Source organism: Erithacus rubecula, assembly GCF_903797595.1.
Source record: "Erithacus rubecula genome assembly, chromosome: 14".
NCBI lineage: Eukaryota > Metazoa > Chordata > Aves > Passeriformes > Muscicapidae > Erithacus > Erithacus rubecula.
Window position 1 is genome coordinate 7,742,544 of NC_136666.1, and position 22,721 is coordinate 7,765,264.

The following is a 22,721-nucleotide window of genomic DNA, read 5'->3' on the forward strand; positions in this document are numbered from 1 at the left end:
ATTACACGAGGTTTAACTACTCTCCAGAAACGACAAACTATAATCATCACGTTGGTGCTTGAAATGAATTGTTTGGAACATTACAATCACCAAGGCCCCTGTTTCTGGTTGGAGCACCCTACAGAGACATGTTTTCAATTTGCAGTAAAGATGAAGAACACAGAAAGCTAAGTAATAAATTAGAGGGAGGTTTACAGCCCAGTCCACCTAGGACAGTGTGGTGAGGGAAAGGCAAAATGTAGTACTGAGCCAAAATACGACTTTCTACTACCTGTGTCTGCAGCAAGCCTCAGGTCTGAAGAGAAAACAAAGGGCAAAATCTCCACCTAGCTTGAGGAAAAAGGGATGAAGAAAACAGCACAGGCAGCAAGAATGAAACACATTCTGGAAAGATGTAGCTCCTGTAAAAGAGAATATGGAGTAAGGCAAGAGATGCTGAAGATACCTCAGGTGAGTTTAGTATGCTGAAGTTCCATGGAACCTTGGCAAAACTATCATAAAGGATATGAGGAATAAGGGTGACACATAAATCAAAAAAGCTTTCCTGAAAAGATGGAAGCTTGAAACAGCAGTAACATACTCAAGCATGGAAAGCAGGTCCTTCTAGTCCATCATCTTCCCTGCAGCAACCACCTTTGCTCTACTTGAGAGGAGGACATAAACCTCCTCACCTGTGACACAGAAGTCAAAGAAAAGCATTTTTTGGAGACAGATTCTGCCTGCCTTCAGCTGCTGCTCAGCTTTAGTCCTGATGTGTGCAGGCTGAAGGCCTTCCTGAATTTTTTAATGGCGCTGACAAGAAGATGCTGACTTGGAAACAGCCAAGAAAAACCTGACAACAATATCTGTACCCTCATGAAACACAATCCAAAGGAAACCCAAAAGACTGACAGGACCTGATGCCTTTTATGATCAACACCTTCTCACCTAAGACTTGGACTTCTCAGCAAGGTGTTTGCAGGGGAACAAGACCCAAATCCAAAAAAGCATTAAAGTTTAAACCTGGGTGAAAGCCTCACCAGTGCAGCTGTGAATGAAGATATAGCTGGAGCCCTCTCCAAAAGGTTGTCACTATCAGTCATGAGAAGTCAGGAGTTAAAAACTACTCTTGTTAGTCTTTAATCCTGCCCAATCCTATGAACTCCCACTGAGGATTACAGGCTCCCCACGGTCCAGGCCCTCCCTGCACAGCTGGGAGCTTTTAGCCTGGCACTAGTGCTCCAGAGAGCACTTTTTGGGAGAGAAATCCCAGATTGAAAGTGGCTCCCTCCCCAGGTATTCAGCAGATTGGCACACGGAGCAGGACGGAACTGAAGAGAAGACAAGGCAGCTGTCAGCTGTACATCCCAGCTCTCCTACACTCTTGAAAATTAACCTGGAAAGAAACCAAAATGTTTCCAAATCTAGGGAATTTGCAGTTCTGTAATTCATTTAATTCCACAGTGAGTTTTCTTTTAATTCCTTGTGAATGAGTTTCTCTTTCCAAACCTGGAGTATTCCATATCAATTCCAATCCTTTTAGGGTTTTAATCTCTCTTGCTAGACAGAGCAGCAGAATGTAACGAATTTCTGGTTTAAATCATTGCAAAGCAGAATGCATTTAGGGCAGAATGTTTCAGAGAGGTGTTAAAGATCATGCACAGGAAGCATTCTGAAATCAAATTTCATCAGAACTGGCCGGTCAATTCAATAGAAGTGACATTTCTGTGTGGAAAAAAAGAGAAGGGTTTTAATGAAGTCTTTCCAAGCACGTCCCAGAGCAGGTGGTGTGTCAGAGGCAGTGAGTGAGAGGGCAGGTGCTGGACAGACTCCAGCAGAGGGCACAGGTGCCCTGACACAGCCAAGCATCTTCCCTGAACCCGAGGAGCAGAGGGGTCCCCAAGGCAGAGCAGAGGTAGGAAAGCAAAGCTGTGCCCCCCAGAAGAGCAGGGGCTGCCCAGCCCATGCCTGAAGTGCTCTCACAGACCACAGGGAGAGCACAGGGCTGGAACAACCCTGCCAGGCAGGAGCAAAGAGCAATGGCAGCATTTATTCAGACTTTCACTGCTGTTAATCCTTCACTTCTCTGTGCTTCCAAATGGATTTGCTTTGCTGAAGTGAAATACTAATCAGGCAAAGTGGTGAAGCATTCACGTGCCAGTTTAGCCCCTGGAAGCAGCTCCCAGGACTGTCCCAAAGCTTTCCTGCCTGAGCTGCCATGCCCTGTGCAGAGCCCCTGCTGCCTCCACTGCCTTTGATTGCCTCTTCACCTCGTGCTGTTCAAAGGCACCACTTCCACTTCAAGTTTAGAGCTCCTCTTAAGACTGCTTCTTTCCTGGCATGAAAATACCCCACAGGAAGAGATGCCAGGGCTTCCCAAAAGCTGGGCCCTCCCTCCTGCTTAGACTTTGACAGAGATGTAAAAGATCAATACTTTGAGCATGTTCCTTTTATATTAATCCTGGCTTTTTTTGCGTGCTAAGGCTAGAGAAAGCCAAGGAATCTCAGCCAGCCCTCCATCTCACTGACTTTGAGCAGATCTGCTGGTGTCTGGAGCATCCTCCCACGTGCCAGCCATGCCATGTCTCTAGCTGACAGCCATGACCCAGCTCAGAGCATGTCCCCAGCTGACACTGCCCTACCATGTCCTTTCTCTTGTGGCAGTCACTACAAGGCTTGAAAAAAAATGTAAGAAAAAATAATGAAGCTCCTTCAGGAGCCAAAAAGGAGATGCAGTTCATCCTCTATAGAAATTGATATTTGTATAATCAATCCAGAGGAACAGCTCTTTCCCCCACACCTGCACAAGAGATGGCCAATCCACACCTCCATGCAGACATGACTTAGAGCAGGAACAAGCTGCAGAGACAACACTTACTGAAAATGAGCCAGAGTTATGGCCATACAAACCCCAAGGAGCATCTCCAGTCCCAATCCTCTGTACAGACAAATTCTCTGCTGCAGCCCAGAAAAGCTGTGGTTGTCCCATCCCTGGAAGTGTTCAGAGCTAGAATGGATGGAGCTCTGAACAAGCTGGTCTAGTGAAAGGTGTCCCTGTCACAGCAGGGGGTTGGAACTAGATGATCTTTAAGGTCGCTTCCAACTCATGCCATTTTATGGTTCCATGGATTCTGTTCAGCCTCACAAATTTGTGCAAAATCCAAAGTCCTATTAGGACAGAAGCATTTTACCCTAGGAAAAAGCCTAAACAGTCTTAACTTTCTCCAAAGGAGAACCAACAAATGGATTAAGGAGACCAGGACCTGCCACAGATGAGTGCATACAGATCTTCCAGTGCTACCAAAGCAATGTATGCCCACAGGAAGATGAAACCATCACCTGAAATACTGCTCATCAAGAACGATGGGGTTTGCCTCACTTCAGCAACACAACTCTTGACCACATTCTGACTGTGACAACAGTGGCAAGGGACTTGAAAGGAGATGTCAGCTACCAACACCGTGTCACCTGTGACAACCTCAAAGGAATAACTAAAAAGGTCATTCCTTGTCTTATTAGATGGGACGTAAATTGTATTTCAAAGTCCATCTACAAAGAAGCTCCTGGAATACTGCCTGATCCGAAATGGGGTTACCTGCAGTGACAGGGCTAACGTGGAGGCCTGTGGAGTCTCCTGATGTAATCAATACTTGAAGCATATGGATGTGGCAGTTTAATTTCTCTACTTCAATGAGCAACAGATGCTCAGTGAACCCCCCATGGCCTCCCTGTGTGCAAGATGCTCAGCACCATCCTCAGGCTGAACTGCTGCCCCTCCATGCAGCAGGGATACATCACATTCTTTCATTTTTCTCTATGAAAACCTGAAAACTTTTCCAGTGCCCACTCCAAAAGCTCAGTGGCCAGAAGCAGACACTGTGATGTGTACACAACAACAGCCACAAAACTATCCATATGGACATATAATGGGAAAAGCCTTTCAAATCCTTGCAACAAGGATGAAAGGATAGAGAAATTCATTTTACTGACTGAGTTTCAAAATATTTTTCCATTTACCTTTCCTCTGAGTTTCCTCAAGTCAAAATTTCACATCTTTGACCTGCCCTTAATGAACAACCACATCAACTATTCAAGGCATTTTTATCTATTTAGACAACACTTTTTTCCCTGAAGTCTCTTTTTCCTTCCCACCTGCATTTCATTCAACTCCCAATTAAGGTGACTGCACAGGGAGTAAGTGATTTTGTCCTCATTTATCTAAATGCATCAGGCAGTAATGAAACCCGCTCTACCACAGCAACAGGGAGTGGGAAGCAGCCACCAGTGCTACAGAAACACCCTCTCAGATGAAGGATTTTCCAGTGCAGCCTAGAGAAAGGATATCTGCTCACACCCTCCCATGAAATGTTGGATCCTCAGCTGACTTTAATTAGAGATACCTTCATTTTCATCACTGCAGGACATAATGTGAGGCTTTCTCTCTAGTTTGCTACAAATCATGCTCTGTCCTGCCATTTTGCTGCTATTCTGGGCTGGTATTTCCCTCTTCCCATTTCAGTTTAAGAGCTGTGGTGATGCCCAGCACTCTGCTTTGTATCTGGGATTGCACTAAGCTGAAACTCAGGTGCTGGGAGCTCTGTTCTTTTAAGAGCCCTTGCTGGCTTCTCTCTATTTCCAGAGGCAGAGGGGAGCAGGACAGTGCACTGGAAAGGAGTTGTCAAATTGATCTGGCAGCTGTGCTCCCCTTCATTTTTTTAGCAACTCTTTAGGACTATCATGCATTTCTGAAGATTAAAAAAACCCCAATGCTTTCAAGTCACAAAGAAACCGACATCTCTTTTTCAGACATGGACAATACCAGAGATAACTAACGAGAAGCTGAAACATCAGGTTACTGATTTCTTGGGTGACTTCTGGCGGGACAGTGTGGGTGTCCAGGGTGTTCCCCTGGCTTCCCTGGAGACCTTGAGACCCCCCCGAGGGGGTCAAAGACCCTTGAATGAGACCCAGAAGTCTCAGGGGCTGGACTTTTGCCCCTGGAAAAATCTACCAACATTGAGGGAGGAAATACAAGCCACGGAAATAAGTATAAATTAGGCTGTTAGAATGTGGAAAAGATAGATTTTTAGAAATGTTTATATTAGAGGGTTTTAGCTAAGATGGAGGATTTGGGGCGTGGTATGCTTCTTCCTCCTTCTTCTTCATGCCATCCATGGCATCCTTTGATTGGACAGGGACAAAGTTGTACAGTGTAACAAAATAGTAGTGTATTGGAAAACAATTGTAAATATTAAGTACGTAATTTAGAGTATAAAAGATCAGACCTGCCTCTGCCAGGCAGATTCCACCCTGGATGTCTGGCTGAACATATCCCTGTTAGGTGGACAAAGCACCTTTAAGATAAGAAACAATAAACAACCTGGAAATCTCTGAGAACAGCCTCCTCCAGTCTCTCCTCGGCGGCCAAAGGAAGAAACCCAAACTCCAGAGCACCTCAAGTCTAAGGAGGCAGCACAGGCTGTGCCGGGCCTGACGAGCTGCTGAGCCCAGCACAGGGAGCGTCTGAGAGTCCGTCTGAGCCTCTCGTCTGTTTGTGCACAACCACCCTCACCTGAGCCCTGCGCTGGCCAGGGATGGGAGAAACGCCAAGGGACTGTTCCGCAGGTGATGCCCACCAGCACTGGTTTCTCATGACAACCAGTCACGGGGAGTTTACTCAACAAAGCTCCCACAGATGGAAGAACAATGGACTGGTCAGTATGGGCTGCCCTGTGTGTGTTCATAACAACAAAGATGGTTTGGTGTGCCTTGAAACGTCCTGTTTCCACCTGTTCCTCAGTGTAACGAGTTCCACATACAATAGTCCATAAAGCTTCCCACCTTTTGGCCATAAGCCACTCGCTTTGGGAAAGGACTATAAAAGTGACTTTCTCAGAGGAGACCCCCGAGATGTCCCCAGACAGCAACAGACATCTATTGGCTGACTCCATGAGGATTCGTCTGCCCGTCTTGGTAGCTATAATCCCGACCCCCCTTTCTCTCTCTCTCTCTCTCTCTCTCTCTGTCCCACTATCACATTTTGGTTGGCACTAAATAAAGTGCATTTCTGTAAAAGTAAACTAGTTTTGTCCCCTGCTGTGTCTTTTGCGCTCTGAGATCCATAAAAGAACCCGTCACGAGTCCCGCTCGGGTTGGGCGGACCGTGGCCGTCTCACCTCGGAGCTGCTGGAAGCAGGAGGCGGCGCTGTCCCCGTCCAGCGGGTGCCGCAGCACGCCGTTGCTGGGCTTGGCGCGCTCGGGCAGCATGGCCTGCTCGCTCTCGCCGGCGCGCTCCGGCCGCGGCGGCAGCGCCTGCGGGAAGCCGAACATGGGCAGCGACGAGAAGAAGAGTAAGGCACCGCAGAGCAGGAAGCCGCCCCACCAGGCTCCGATCCAGCGAGGGTCGTCCGGGGTGATGTCCAGCTTACCTGCCGGGAGAGCAAGCACCGGTCAGAGCGTGCGCAGGGGAGGCAGCGCGGTGAATGACCCCATGGGCTGCGGGGTGTGAGAGGCCAGGGCGTTCCCCCGAGAGCCTCGGGACCCCCGGGCAGGGGTCCCAAAGGCACAGTGTGCCTGTGGACACTGGGAAAAATCACCGTCCTTGCAGGAAGAATTACAAGTCACAAAAAATAAGTAGAGTGTAAATTAGACTATTAGAAGGTAGAACACTGAATTTATGGTATTATTTATAATAAGAAGTTTAGAGCTTGGACGTGGCATGTCTTTTCTTGTCATCCATTTTCTGAGCCAGGATGGCACTTTTGGGTTGGTGCGAAGGAAAACTGGACAGGGCAATGTAAGGATCATGTATTGGAAAGCAATTGTAAACATTAAGTACGTAATTTATAGTATAAAAGATAAGACCTGCCCTCTGGTGTGTGCAGTGTGTGCCTTGGCCAGCGTGCTAGATAGATCCCTGTAACTTGGAGAAAAAAATTCATTAGATAAGAAAGAATAAACAACCCTCAGAAAACAGCTTCTGCCTTTTCTTTGGTGCTTGGGCTGGGAAGAACACGGACTCTAAACCACCAAATGTCCTGCTGAGAGGGATCTCAGGCATAAAGAGACCCCAAAGGCAGCGACAGCAAGGTGGTTTGATTTACCAAAATATGAGTACTGGTCTAATACCGACACTCAGCTGTGACTCTCTGACAATTTAAAGTTAGGAAGTTTATGTTTATTCAGTGAGAGGTAATTCTCTAATACACACTGCAAAATCACAGGTGATCACACAGTCTATTTATTAGCAAAGGAGTCAAACAAATACATATTCATAATAACAGCCCCTCCCATTCCCTGCTTCCTATGGTAATTAGCTTGCATAGCTATTAAGCATATGTGATTGACTTCTTAAATTAAATGGGGTCGTTTTCATGGGGAGGGGTCTTAAAAAGAGGAAGTAAGGTGAGTCTTCCTCACTCTAAACTCTTGACCTTTTCTGTCAATGACAGTACAAATGATTTCTGTCCAATTTTCCAAAGAAAGGGTTTCTGGTTGCATTGTCTGTGTTTCTTTGGATCTGCTCACTAGTTTTGTCTTTCCCATTGTAAGCGCAGCTAAGCAAACATAAAATGACAGACAATCAATTATTTAAATTTCAGACAACTACTCCCTTCTAACTTTTAATTATTTTCAGCAAGGTAACTAAAATCCTAATTTCCTAAGATTAGTGTTTCAGGTTGTTGGGAGGTTATTGGCCTTTGATGGGTGGTGAGGGGCACAAGACACAAGGTGGGAGCCCCCAGTGCAGTGTCCTCCATATCCTTAGAGAGATCCTTAGAACCAGCTCCCATCACCTCTTCTATCTAAATGGTTCACCCAGTTTCTGCCACACCCTATAGAGAACCCTATAGGTCGTCACTCAGCAGAGGTAAGGCCTAAGAAGGGTCTGGAGTCAGTGTGGGGAAATACAAATAAACAGCAGCAGAGGAAAAACTGTTTTCCTAACAGATGCCTTGCTGCCACAGCCACAGGGGTGCCCGGTGCTGGAGCTGATTCCTGGGGGAGACCTGGTCCACATGGCTGGAATAACAAGATCCTCTGTTCATGGTGATTGTCTGGTTACTGCCACTCTGAAAAATCTGTCTCAAGTGAGGCAATCAGGTTGTCTCTCAAGCAGAGACAGAAGGAAACTCTTTTCTCCTTAGGGAAAATAGCACGTAGCTCTCAAATACAGATAAAGTTTGAAAAATAGTGTTGTGGAGGGACTAGATTCTTCAGCTGTTATTTCCTCCTGCCTGAAGTGCATTTTTTTTCAGATTCTTGGGAACACGAAGATGAAGAGTCAGACAAATCAGAGTCTTCTTCATAGTCCCTTCCTAAAATAGCAGCTGGGGGTGGGCAGGGCAGCAGCATGCCCTGCCCAAAACAGGCAGCAGGACAGGGCTCAATCCACTGCAGCTTGTTCTCCTTGTGCTGCCTCGAGCTGCAAGGCACAGCCAGCTGTGAAGTGGAAACTCTTTCCCATATAAAAATAAACAGAGGCCATGTGTGCCCCAGCTTTTGCATGCCAGCAAGTGACTATGGCCAAAGCCAGCTGGACTTGGAGTTGGGAGCACTGCATCCTCCCTGTAAAGTGGCTGAGCCCTTCCAGGCTCCTCTCTGTGGCTCACTGTTTGTCTGGTGCTTTTTGAGCTGTAAATACTGAGCAATGTCTTATGTTAAAAATGGCCAGAAGACACCAAATTAACTTTTTAGCTAGGTCAGCGTCTTGCCTTTGATGGTAAGCAGCTGCAGCTGCCCAGAAAGCCTACAAGAATAAAATCAGCATATATTATTCTTGTGGCTAGGGGGCTTTCTAAGCTAGATTTGGTGTCATGCTCATTTTTTTCATATATAAACGTGTCCAATTGCTTTAAAATCCATTTGGAGATTTTTAGCACCTTATGGTGAGGAGTTCCACAGCTTCACCTACTGGGAGATAAAGTATTTTCTTCCCTACATTCATATTTTAGTGTAAATTATACTAAATGGTCAAATATCTTAACAGGTTTCAAACAGCTCCTCTGCCAATGAGGCTTTGGTAAAGCCAAGGAATGAAAAGGGGCCATGTGGTGTTTTGACCAAACTGCAGCCAAATGTCTCAGCCAGCCCAAAAGATACTTCTTTCTCATTTGATATTATTTACATTTCTTCAGCTGTCATGTGCTTGTGAGATCAAAAAAAGGCAGTAACACTTTAGCAGATCTGCACAATGCTGTTCTGAATTCTGCAAGGTTAAACTCCACCCAAATGTATTCTGTGACAACGCATCTGCAACATCCAAGGGCTGAAACACTCCCTGCATAAGGGTCTGTGGGACCAGTGGAGCTGAGAACTGTGGAAAAAGCACCTGAACAACTGAGGGGAAAGAATCAGGTTAGCTGTGTGCAGCCAGAGGGCTGGGAGCAGCAGAGAACAGCCTGGTACATGTTGCCCTCTCATGGCTGAGAACACACAGTGCAGGCACCAATAAAAGCAGAATTTAGTCTCAATGAACAAAAAAGACAGTTGGCAAACAATCTGCTTTAATCCGAGTGAAGTCAAGGTGAGCAATAATTATTTAAAGCTTTGGAGAAAAGCAAGAACTCCGTGGGACTGATGCTACCCATCCAAGCAAGGTCGTGGTGGAGGTGTTGGGGGTGGATGTTGGGTGTGCTTCCACCAGAGCCTGGACGGCTCCCACTCACCCTGGGGTGGCAGCTCCCCAGATTGCACCCTGTGCTCTGGACACAGCTCCCCCAGCATGACAATGCCACAGAGCTACTTCAAGGTGTCCTTGAAGAGCTGGGAAGAAACTCATCTCATAGCAGAAAGCACAGAAAGGAAGAAATTTTAACCATAGCAAATCTGTTATTTTTCAAGAGTTGAAACCTTTTGCAAACCTTTTAAAACCCTTCTAAAAGTTACACTCATACATGCAGGAGGCACTGAAGATGGAATGACAGTTTCCTGCTTGTGAGCATCAACATTTTTGTCCTGATGATAAAAATTTAGCATATTTGATTTGAAACCAAACCCAGTTCTCCTTACTTGTGTCAATGAAGACAGCATCCACATAGATTTTGGTACAGAAGGAGCCCAAGATAAATCCACAGGCTGGCCCAAATACCAGCATGGTAAACAGGATCCCTACAAGGAGAGAGAAAAGAGAAGATTAGTACCAGGCTCTGGTTATTCATTGCAGTTGTTCTGCTTGTCTGCTGTAAGATGGTATTACCTTAGTGATGCCAAATAGATAGGGACAGTCTCTGTGTTGAGTGCTCCAGGCAAAAGAGCACCTTAAATGTGTTTTGCTTTTCCATATCTCTTCAGGAAAATGAACAGATGGAGGTGTGATAATGCTGAAGGATTTCTATTGAGCTGAGAAGACAGTGTGGACATATGCTGTGTTTTGGTCGGCTGGCTGCTCTAAAAGATGTCTTACTCAACAGCACAAGGTAAAGCAGACCTGCCTTCTCACAGGCAACTCTGTCTTTGCCACCTCCAGCTAAAATCCTGGTAGACAGAATTTTCAGACATTAGGGACAGCAAATATTTTAAACAAGTGCTGTCACAGACCACTGGATAAAGTCCCTTTACAGAAGTAGGAGCATTTTCCAAATCTGTGAAGCCCTTCTCCCCATCAGACACATAATTTTCACGCTGTGTGGATCTTCCAGGCTTTCACAACTGCTTGCTCTTTCTGCAAAACCTGCATGAAATTGCCAGTGGAATGGCAGGAGAAGAGCTATTACGAGTAAATTACTTATTTGTTTCAATACAGTATTTAGAAGCATTTATTTTCACTCCCATTTTGGCCCTGAAACAGGAATGCTACAGGCACAGCGCCAGCTCTCAATTATCCAGGGCAGAAAGGCAGGGGGACACAAGCATAATCCAGAAAAAGAAGCAGCAAAGATAACACAAAACATTTGTAAATTAGACAATAAGGACACATTAGGTACTTTCACATTTGGGATAACAACATTATTTGGGAAAAACAACAAAAAGTCCCCCAAGGACCCTTGTAAATGGCTTTCTGGAGGGAGCAGGGCCAGTCTGAGCAGTGTGGAGCAGAGCAGGAGCCTGCCTGTTCTCTCTGGGGCAAGGAATTGCTGATGGACACATGTGCCTGTGAGGGGGGCACCTCAGCAGGGACGTGCCAGCACCACTCTTGGTGTCCCTGCACTCCAGAGATGGCCCATGAAGGAGCTTATTTGCATCTGGGTGCTTTGCTCACTCTCCTCCTCTCTCTGGGGGTGTTGCCTGGCATCTCAGTGCATTTATAATGCACTTCATCACAGCTATCTCAGCCCTCACGTTCCTTATCTGGAAACTTCTTAATTCCCAAATTCCCTCTCTGTGCATTTCTCAGGAGCTGGAGAAATTATCAGAGCTGCAAAAGAATTCCCAGACCGCCATCCCCAGGCAAGGCAAACCACACCTGCCAACCACAGCTTAGCCAAGCAGAATAAACTGGCATGGTCAGAAGCAACTTCACCTTCAGTTTTAAAATGCAGGGTGCAAATTCCTCCAGGTTGTAGGCACTGGGATTGGCTGGGTTAATAACCAGGGATGAAGAGATGCAGAGATGCCTGCAGCCAGCTGCTCACACACAAACCTGGTGCAGTGAAGCCTTCAGAGCTCTCACCTACAGCAGCACGAGGGACAAGTGAAGGAGGAGGGAGGAACAGAAGTGGCAGGCTGTACGAGCTGCAGGGAGGGGTCACTGCTGTCAGGGCAGCAGCAGGAGCTGCCAGCCCCTGCCCAGTCTCTGCCAAAGCTGCAGCAATGGCACTGTGTCACAGCCTGTGCTGCCAGCTCAAATTAGTCCCCAGGGTCTCTCCCTGTGACGTCCCCTGTCACAAGCTGACCAGCCATCTCCTCTCCTGCTGTCACCTCGTCCTGGGGTGTTTGGTTTGGGCTCCATGATCCAGCAGTACACTGGGGAATTTGTGCTCCTCGAGCAACAGAGCTGCTTAGGAAGTCTGTGCCTTCTTTGAAGCCTCATAGGGGACATCCCATATGTCACCTGCAGAAGCATTTCATGGGATATGAAATGAGGGAAGAGACAGGCTGGGAAAGCAGAAAAAAGGGATTTCTTCCCCTAGCATACCTCAGCCCCATCTCCTGTCCTTCCCAGCCTCACTTGTGGCTATACAGTTTTCATCAGGATTTTATAAAATATCCAAGTCACATTTTTTTTTAGTCACTAGATGGCATCAGTGTTTGCCATTCAGCCCCCAAGTGCCATGTGGAGCAGGCTGGGTGACATCCTGCCCATCCTTGCAGGGGTCCTACAGCCCCATGGAGGGTGGCACTGACACAGGGCACTGCCAGCACCCAAGGGCTGCCACACACACACTCAGGCTGTGCCCCTGCCCTGTCTGCACGCAGAAAATCACAGGTTTTAGGACAAACTGCTCTGTAACTGTGAAGTTTTCAGTCACAGAGTTGAAGGAGACAGCATTTAGCAGAGATTGCCATGGTTACTCCCATGATGAGTGATACAGCATTCAAATACATTTGAAAACAGAACATTAATTCTGAATTTGTATGAAAACATGCTCAAGCACATAAGGACACGCTGAGCCCCAGATCACCTGCAGCAGTGACAAATTGCTATTCAGCTCTTCAGGCAGAAGAACAAGGGCTAGCCAGTTTTACCCCCCAGACAACACCTTTGGATGCATCAGGGCTGGCTTGAGGAGGGATGGAAGTTTGTCCTGTGATGATCTCCAAACCATAGAGTTGTCTCACCATGTGTGTACAGGGAAAACCACAGAACTGGTGTTAGTTTCATGGAGCAAAGTGCAAGAGAGAGAACATGGAAAAAGCAAACAGGAAGCATTTTCTCCTTTTCCAAAAGCATAAGAGAGTAGGGACCTGTGGCTGGTGATCCAGCAGCAGCAGGGAGATGCTGGCAGAGAGAACTATCTCAGAAAAAAGGCAAACATTGAGAAAGTGCAGGCACAGGCACAAGTGACAGATGAACACGGCCCCTCTTCACACTATTGCACCTCAAAGCCACTATGGCAGAACCAAGCTCTGTCCTGAGTTATTAAAATACCACATTTCATATCCTGGTGGCTGCAGGAAGGCACAATTTGCTCTGCATGTCCTCACTAGAGGGCAATGTGGGATAGAGCATCCACTGAGACACCTATCTAACATCTTACAAAAGCTATTAAATTATTATTCACCTCTAGGCTAGCTTTAAAAAAACCCATGTTAATTGTGTTTTCTCTTTTTCTGTAGTTTGTTCTAAAATCAAGACAACAACTGGTTCACCCCATGCCCTTTATTTATCTTTTTTTGAGACTCCAACAAAATCCTAGGGTTGCAATAATAGTATTTTACACTTTAATTCACAAATCAAGCAGATTGTGGAAAAACCCAAGGCATGGGCTGTCACATTGGATAGTCCAGGGTCTGTACAGAGCAGGACCACGCTCAAGGATCAATGGAGCATGCTGCTGGGCACAAAAAATAGGCCAATTAAGCAATTGGGATAGAGCCTGTGGTTGAACATTTATGTGGAATTGAGGACACAAGGGGAAATTGGGCAAGTTCGAATTAGCTTAAGACATCCTTCCTCTTTTGAGAAATCCTGCACAACTGCCACCACCCTCACTATTAGAACACTTTCCACATCACCCACCTCCCCATGCAACCACAAAGCTGCTGCTTAGTAGAGAAGGATGTCCTGCAAAGCTCTTTCCTGCTAAGAATTAAAATGTGCTAAATTTGTGGCTAGCTTTAATACCACTTGCTTGGTCTTTTCCCATGTTCCCCTCTAACCTTTAGAGGGAAACTCTAAATACCAGGAGCAAACAGATCAGAGGTCCTATCCTGGCTCCACCAGGCTCTTGGGAAACTCCCACTGATGCCAATAAAACAGTGATCAGTAAAGGCACTGAAATTCGATTTTATTTTTAATCTCAGAGTTATTTTTTTAATTTCTACTAAATTATGGCAGTTCTTACAAATACTTCAGAGAAGTGTATTAAAAAAAAAAAAAAGGCAACTCTGTCTTGGGACAATTCAAACACTTTGTTTGGTACTCTCCAACACCTCCTTCCAGTCCATGTCCTTTCAGAGCACAATTACACCTTAGTTTGAAAACAGCTAATAATTTTCAGTTTACCTGCTCTCCTCCCTTAATCAGTCTCCCTGCCTCCCAAAAAAAAAAGCAGGAAAAAAACCAAAACAGCAAAATGGGCTGCACTGAGAAATCAGAACCATTTTCCTCCTCATCTTTTCAAACAGAACAATTTGCCAAATCCTACTTTGTCCTGTCAAATAACATTTTCCCAGAGCTGAGGAAAGGACTGGGACAGAGGTGAGTATTAGATCTGACATTTTGTGATGAGACTTTATCACTAGTAAGGCCCAAGACTGATAATGCAGTTTTCCATTAGAGCAAAGGGAAGGAGCAGCAGCAGGTACCACAGAGAAGCTCTGAGTCATGCAAAGTGCACAGAAACTAAATTGCCAAGACAGGAATCAAGGTATAGGGATACTGCCAGTACTTCAGTAATAAAGAGCTGTCCCTTGTGTTTCAAGTTGCTTTCCAGTAGCAACAGGATCCTGAAACATGAGCAAACCTGTGTTGTTTGCAGGGTAAAACCGGTGAAGCATCAACTCAATCCCTGTAATGAATGAACTGGGGACAGTAACTTCCAGGAGAAGCCCTCCTGGCTGGAAATAAGGCACTGAAGAGAAATATCTCCTCCCCCTTGCACCATCCCAAGGGACATCTTTGGTGGGCAAAAAGCTGATCAGTTTGGAAGGCGTGGGAAATTACAAAACGTTGTCTTTGCCTCATGTAACTGCATCCCTGAGGAAGAAGGGATCAGGGAGCTAAATGTGATCTCTGTCAGCAACTTGGGGTTCAGTGACCACCCCAAACCACAGGTTTTGGGGTGTGTGGGGGAGGGCACAGCACAGACCTCACCTGCCATGGTCCTGGGAGTGCTGCTGTGGTCGTGGGACAGCATCTGGCCAGGAATGTCACCCTCAGCCCCCTGCCTGTGCAGGAGCAAGCTCTTTCTAAAAGCACAAAGGGAACTGGCTTTGCAGAGCACGAGATAATCACAAAACCCTGCTTGTCCCACATTTCCTGCTGCGTGGAGGGCCAGGCAGGCCAATGTAAAGGGATTACTGGAATATTGTAATTCATGGGCTCTGGGACCTGCCCTTAAAGAGACACCAGCCCAGCACAGCCTGTGGAAGCCAAAGGCATCCTGGAACTGACTGGGGATGCTGCATCCTCCTGCACCAGGCAGTGGCTCTCAAGGGCTTGGGATAAAGGCTCCAGCTCACACCTCAGTGGGTTTGCTCTGCTTCTCTCAGGTGATGCAACCTCAAAAACACACAGTAAGCACAGAGGGAGGCTGTTTCCTACCCAGATGGCTTCTTTCCACAGCAAACCCTGCTGGAATCACCCAGCACTGCCCAGCATCTCATGAGCTGCCCCTGACCACAGTGGAGGGATGCCTGCAATCCTGCTCAGCCCTTGGTCTCTCATTCCCAGCTCTGTTCATTTGCCATGGAAAGACATAATTTTTCTTGCCACTCAGCTTCCTGTCTACACAGCCCATCACCCCCTCCTGCTCCCTTATGGCTCCTGCTCACTCACACAGGCTGCAGGAAAGGTGGAGAGGTGGTGTTGGACCAGAGGCATGTTTTGATTTGTTTTGCCTCAGTGCAGCCACTGAAGTGAAGGGAATGTTCAAACAGGCTGGACAGATGTTTCCAAGTGCCTGCAGCTGTTGATTAATGAGGAACAACTTTGGGATAATTCACTTTAATGTTTAGTCTTTGTTCTGATGGGGATCAAAGCAGCTCCAGCCCTGTACTGGCATGAGGTGGGGAGGAGTGAAGAGGTTGGGGGTGCATCCCATCTGTGCACTAGCCCACACATTATTTATTAGTTTGCCTTCAGGAGCTCAAGACCAGCAGACCCCTCAGACACCTATTTGGGGTTGCTCGAGTGACACCAAAGACAGGGATGGATGTCCTGGCAGTCCCAAGGCAGTGAGAGGCTGAAATCCCTGCTCAGTCATTCCCTTCCCATGGACCATTCACTGCATCTTGTCACTTCTCTACCTTTTAACAAAAGCTGGTCCCTTCTTGTTGTGTATTGCAAGATACACAAATACTATGCAGTGCTTTAGCAATCAGGAACACCAAATGTGTTAGAACAAAGTGAGTTTTAGTTCTGAGCTCTCCTCATTGATTCCACTGTTACAGCTCACTGCCTGCATCTGTGTGTGCAACACAACACTTGGAGAAAGATCTGACAGCACTGTCCCAAGACATCCCATTTCTCACTTGCAGCTGCTTTTGGGCCAGCAGAGCAGCTCCAGACAGACTGCAGAGCAAAAGCACTGGATTGAATCTGACTTCTCCCATTTCCATGCAACCACTTGTGATGGGAAAGCTTAGTTCTTTCAGCCAGTGAAAGAAATTATTACAGAGTTTCAAATCAGGCAGCCTTGGACATCTCCCATCCTCCCCTCTTCTCTGATCAAGCTTTTCTATCAATATACCAAATCAGTTCCAGCAGCTTGTAAAATCTGCTTTTGCTCTATGAAGATTTGGGTTTTTAAGGCAAGCTACTCACCACTGTACACAAATGCTGCAGAATGACTTATTTGCCCCCATGTTTAATAAGACTTAATAACTGTAGCCAAAGCTGGCTGGGGAGTTTCATTTACTTACTTACAAGAGGCAATAAAAACATGCACCCATGCCACAGATACAACAAACTTCTAATGTGATTCTTCCAAGGCTGGAGAGAGCCCGTGGCAGTGCCTTTCTCCTGCATGCTGGAAAAGACTATTTCACTACTCCAGGACAGTTTTTGTTTCAACCTGTATTTAACATTCAGATGCTAATCCCTGAAGGGGTTGCTTGGACTTGAAAGTACTTTACATGGAGGCATCTCCCCAGACTATGAGGGCCCCTTTAAATATTGATTTCCATCAGAATTCAGGATTTCTCTAAGGAAATGTCTGCTGGCTTAGAGATGAAATCTGTTTTCTATAAGCAGGCATTCTGCCTGGTGAACCACCCTGCATTTTCAATTACTACCAAGCCTTAGGTTTGTTTTATCAGCAAATCCCTGTCCCCAGTACTATCAAGGCTACATGTGAAAGGATCAGTGTTATACCAACACTGACAGTCCCAGGGGATCCTGGTGCACACATGGAATATTTGCAGAGTGGCATGGAAGGGGATTGGACTTTTGCATTAGGAGCACAAGCTTAGCATCCAGCCCCAAATTTTCCATGATGACTAGGTGCATTTGCAGCAGCTCTGAACACATTCATTAGCTGGTTTGTGCCCTCGTTCTGATGAGCACAGAAGCAAGGAAAATCCAAGCCAAACAAAACCAATAACCCCCTCTGCCAGATCCTCCCTTCCCCAAACAAAATATAATCCCAAATCAACCAAAAATCCAACCCTATGTTTTTACTGGCTTTTAAGTTCCTCCTTTATTCAGCTGCTGAAACAGGATCACCAAAAAGATGGCAGAGAAACAAATCACACCATGAGAAACACTCCACAACTCTTAAAACCTTGTTTGCAAGCAAAACAAAAATTAAAGCAGCTGACTTGTGAGCTCTGCAAGGTAAACTAAGGGGATGTGATCACTCCAGAAGTGTTGGGATTAATTTGGTCACACCAGTTAACACTGGGAACAAACTGCTTCCCACTCCAGTTCTCCCTATGCCTCAGTCCCTCCCAAGCAGTGGAGGGACATCTTGCTGCATCTCCCTCTTTACTGATGGAAGCTGGAGAAGAAATTTGCTTATGCTAATCAATCCCTGGCACTAGCCACACAAGAGCTAATCCACTGGCAATCTCCATCAGTCTCTGCATATTTAACCAAAGCAGGGAACACTCACAGAGGATTATGAACGCAGAGGCATTGTTGTAGCAGTGTTTTCCTACTTAAGCTGCAATCACTCTGATGCCCTGTCTCTTAATATTTACACATACTCTACACACAAACAGCGTGCAGAATCACATCGGTGCATGCAAGCACCCTGCTCAGACACTGCCTATGAAAACACACACACACCACGGTGATTTAGTGTATCTCCCTGCAGGATGCTGTCTCCACCCTCTTCCAAAATGCTCATCTTCATGCTGGCTGTTTCTATAAACCTGCATCTCTTAAGATAGGCATACTGCTTAATCCTCACAGAAGATTTGTCTCCTTCTGCAAAGCTTTTACAGGTAGTTGGACACGCATTGCAAGAGATTAGAGACTCAGGCTGAGTTAGGAGAAGTCCAGAAAAAGAAGCTCAATGGTCAATTTTTCTGCCATTTTCTGCAAAAAGGAAACAAAGAAACAAACAACGTATGAACCCATATCCTGTCCAGTCAGGTGCACCACCAAAAGATGATGCTCAGCAATCTCTGAAAAATAAGGACAAGCCACTTGTTCCACCTAGCCTGCTGGCTCACATTCCTGTCCCTGAAACTTGCTTGTTATCACATCAGAAGGAGTCAGCTCAGTTGAAGAAGTGGGTACCAGCACGTTCCTAACTATAGCGTGCAAATCCAGGGCAGGCTATTTCCACCCTGACACACGAGCCCACGAGCCACGCATTCCACACTCCAGCCCACGGTGCAAGCACACCAGCTGCAGCCATGGGCTTAAACAGCAATTTCCACCTTGCAAGCAGTTTTCCCCTTCTGCTAATTACCTTGGGAGGCAGCCACCAAAGAGAATTTGGAAGAAAAAAAATGCCACATGCTCCAATGCCAAGTACGGTTTTTGAAAGGGCTGAAGCACACGCCTTGGAGCTGTGCTCATCTCCCCCCAGCTGTTAAACACAAACACCTGTTTCACCCAATCCACAATGCCTCTGTAGCTACAGACAGGCAGATTTCCTTGTGTTACTGCCCAGGAATTGTGTCAGCTGTATGGAAATACACTTTTAGGGCACTTTTCTTTCTCTCTACTGGACTGCAAGTCTGCTCTGAGTTTGCTGGTTGATGTCCCCTTTAATACTGGGTGGTTTTGATCCTACAGAGGAATGTAGGGATATATTAAATATCTGCATAAAATTCTTCCCAGCCCTCTCTTCTGTGCTTGGACGAGCTGTCCACCCCACTTGCAAGCACAGCTAGTGTTTGCTCAACAGACACGAGACCCTTTTGAAGCTCCAACCTCCAACACTTGAATTCTGCACAAGTCAGCACCTCCTTACACTCTAAAATACACTGGAATAAAAACCCCCAACAGCTCATGCAACTGAGAGTACAATGAGCTATTCACACATATGACTCTCACAGCCTGTAAAATGTGAATTTTGGCATTTGGAGGTTGGTGCAACACCACCTTCCCTTTTTATTTATTTATTTTCAGCTGTGTACTGTGTTCAGAACAGACACAACACCTTCTTTTGAGCAAAGAGCTGTCAGAACTGTTCCTCCCTCTCTCTCTAACCTCAGTCTTGGGGGTATCCCTTCCCATCCTACATACCTTAAATGAGAACACATTCAATGTCTAACTGAGGTTTTATGTCAACACAGGCAGCTTGCTGCTTTTCTAAGCAATGATAAGCCAGGAAGAAAAATTCAGCTCTATCCTCCCTGCTGGACCTCCTTTATGTCTGTCTCACCATTTGAGAAACTCTTCCCTGCAAAGTTCCCACTGCTCCTTCCCACTTCTCACCTTGCTGCAGCAGAGTGCCACTGTTGCCATTTTCAGTCTTTTTTGTGCCTCTAAAAGCATTTGCCATTTCTTTCTTGTGCTGACAGCACCTGGTATATTAAGACCTTTCCTCTTGGCATCATCCAGAGAAAGGATTTTCCAGGGTTCGATGACACAGACTCACCCAGTCAGGTCAGGTATGCTGCTGGATCCCCCAACAGCCCACAGCTCCCCAAATCCTGCTCTGCTCCCAGCTGATCAAGCTGTTACACACACATACATGAGCAACCCTCCATCCCAAACACAGTACCTGCTACAGAACGTGATGCTCTGAACACTGGGTGAAAAGTTCATATTCCTGCTGTTCAGGCATTTCCATGCCAAGGAAACCCTCCCACTGCCCCACATCACCCCTGCTCCAGTGCTTCCAGCTCAGCTGATGGCTCCTGGGAACATAAGCAATTCTAATTTGTTTCTCTCCTTTTGTTTCATGTGTTCTCAAAAGGTCTTGGAGGAAAAACTCGGAACAATTAAAGAGCAACGCCATCTATGGTTTGTTCATCTGTGAAGGAAAGCAGGAAGAAAAGTGTCCAAAAAGCAACAGCTCCCTAAGAACTGCCCTCCAAAAGCCATCAGCAAAACTTTCTCTTTTAGCAAGAGCAGTTTTCACACAGTTTTTTGACATGTGTCTTCAAATCTTTGCTTGGCTGCTGTGCAGGTACAGACTGCGCTGCACGGTGGAGGATGAGTCACAGGCAGCTGGCACTGGGTAAATCCTAAATTTCTGAGGCAAGGAGAGGCCTGGGAATCACCAATGACGTCAGGCAGGCTGCTGGGAAGCCAGTGCTGATAAGAGTTATCTGTACCCAGCATTTAGGAAAGCGCCGTGCTTTCCTCTGCTCAGTAGATTAAATCTGCTCTGGTAATGGCTGAGCTGTCAGGAAGGAAAGGAAATTGAAAACAAAACTTGTGTTGTTCTGTTTCCTCATATTGCAAACGCCATCAGAAAAAAGCATTTGCTCTTGACAATAGTCATTCTTTGCCCTGACCCAAATCTCACTGAGGTTTAGGGGAACTCTTGCACTGAGTAAGGCACAAAACCTTAACTGGCTTTGGATCAAATCCACCATTTGCAGGTAAATATTTGATCTTACAGACATTCAGGGTGCTGGCCTGGGACCTGCCAGGCTTGGCTTGACACAGGTATCTCACACCTCCTTCCCAGGCATCTCCTCCCTTTGAGGTACCTCACTGCTCAGCCCTTGGCATGCACAGCTGCAACTCCTTTGACAGAGGCAGGAGCATCCCCACAGCATCTGTGGGTATCACTGTGGGAAATGTGGGGTTGGGGCCCTAGCTGTGCTTTGTTTCATGGCAATGCTGCATCTCAACAAGCCCTAGGTAAACTTCTCAGCAAGAGAAATTTGAGAAGTCTAAACATGTATTATTTATGGGTGGAACAGCACCATGCCACCACCAAACCTTCCAGGGCAGGAAGGGATGGGGGTGATCCAGTCTGAGCACCCCCACCAAACATCCCCCTGAATTACCCCATGTGGGGAGGTCTGAGGGATGCCAGATGCCAGTCTGTTCAGGGGGATGGGAAGCCTGGCTGGATGCAGGATAATCCCCCAATCTAAGATTACTTCCAACATAATTGTTTAGCAGTTGCTCGCACTATCAGCACAAACCCTGCAGACTGGATTCAGAGGCCTGTGCTCAGCATTTCATCCCTTGTGCACAGCCCTCCCTCCTCTTGCCAAAACTACAGCCACATGGGTGTTTTCCTGAGGCTTCTTGCAAAGTCAGAAGCCATGGGGAGCTGCCAGCTTCTTCAGTGCTGCTTTCACAGGAATATTTTCTTTTGTGCCAAAGAGGACCCTGTCCCTGAAGAGTCTCCTTCTGCCCAGGGGACAGAACAGCTGCTGCTATCATTATGGGCTTGTCTCCCTTAATTAAGCATCCACAGCCACAGCTAAAAGATGAAACAAAGCCCTTTTCCAGCCCTCCAGGACAGGGGCTGGATGAAGGGTCTGGGAGAGGACAGCAATTCTCCCACAGTAGACCTGGAATTGCCTTTTCAGTTGAGAAATGAATTAAAATCAGCTGAATATGCCATCTAAAATCAATCACATCAGAATAGCCCAGTTAAGGGTGTTCAGTGGGAGGCTGCTCTTCCCTAAGGGAAGCAACCCTAATTGTCCAAGTAGGATGAACATGGAAGGTCCATGATGGCCTCTTACTACTGAAACAGATTATTCAAAATTCTTCATATTACTCCTCCTCAATGACCTTTTCAGGAGCTAGTGTGACTCTGCAAGGTCACTCTTCTGGGAGTAATGGGTTCAATGCTAAATACCCAATTTCCACTTTTCCACAGAGATGTCCACCTCTGAATTTGCTACTTTTTGATGGGCTTTATGTTTTCAAAAGGGTGAAGGTGTGTATTTGTTCTGCCTTTCTTTTTCTTTTATTTATTGGCTTGGTTAAAAAAGAAATTAAATAAATACAAGCCTCTTAATTCCCAGAATTTTTGGCTTCAAGAGGCTTCTTTTTACAAGCATCCCTTCATCCTGGTTAGACCAAAATGGAGTTGCACCCAACCAAGTAAATGCAAATAACTGTGAATAGTATTTCTAAGAGTCATTTTGGTGCTGTCACTGCCACTCATCTCCAGTGTGGCTCTATTAATGAATATACATCACCTCTCTCATTTCTCTGACTGTTTGTTACCCCTCTGCCAGCAATCACCTCCTGGAAGATGTTAATCCCTTAGGAATGCATAGGTAAATGCACTGCTCAAAAAATAAAACTAGTTTTTAAAACATGCTATTCTGGCTGGATCTGAGCTGGACTCAGAGGTTTACAGAACTTGTTAGCACCCATATGCTGCACATCCTGCCAGCTGAACTGCCAGTGCTGCCATTTCCAAGCCCAGTTCTGTGAAGCAATCCAAGTTAAAATACTCGTACTTTAAAAATAATCCAGCTAAAAATAATCCAGCTAAAAAAACTGCTACAGGGAGGAAACCTAGAGAGTCTGTGACAGGAAGCTGGAAACAGCAATTTCCAAACCAGCAAATAGAGCTGCCTCTTTTATCATCATT

At 46.2% G+C, this 22,721-nt stretch overlaps 1 protein-coding gene across 1 annotated transcript in view; it reads right to left on the reverse strand.

The window, feature by feature from the left end:
- Positions 1 to 22,721, reverse strand: part of SLCO3A1 (solute carrier organic anion transporter family member 3A1) — a 129,431-nt gene that overhangs the window by 20,071 nt on the left and 86,639 nt on the right. Inside the window, exons 3-4 of the mRNA XM_079317622.1 lie at positions 9,991 to 10,089; positions 6,156 to 6,407 (exon numbers count right to left, since the gene is read on the reverse strand). Coding sequence (XP_079173748.1) covers positions 6,156 to 6,407; positions 9,991 to 10,089 — 351 coding nt within the window. The remainder of the gene's footprint in view (positions 1 to 6,155; positions 6,408 to 9,990; positions 10,090 to 22,721) is intronic.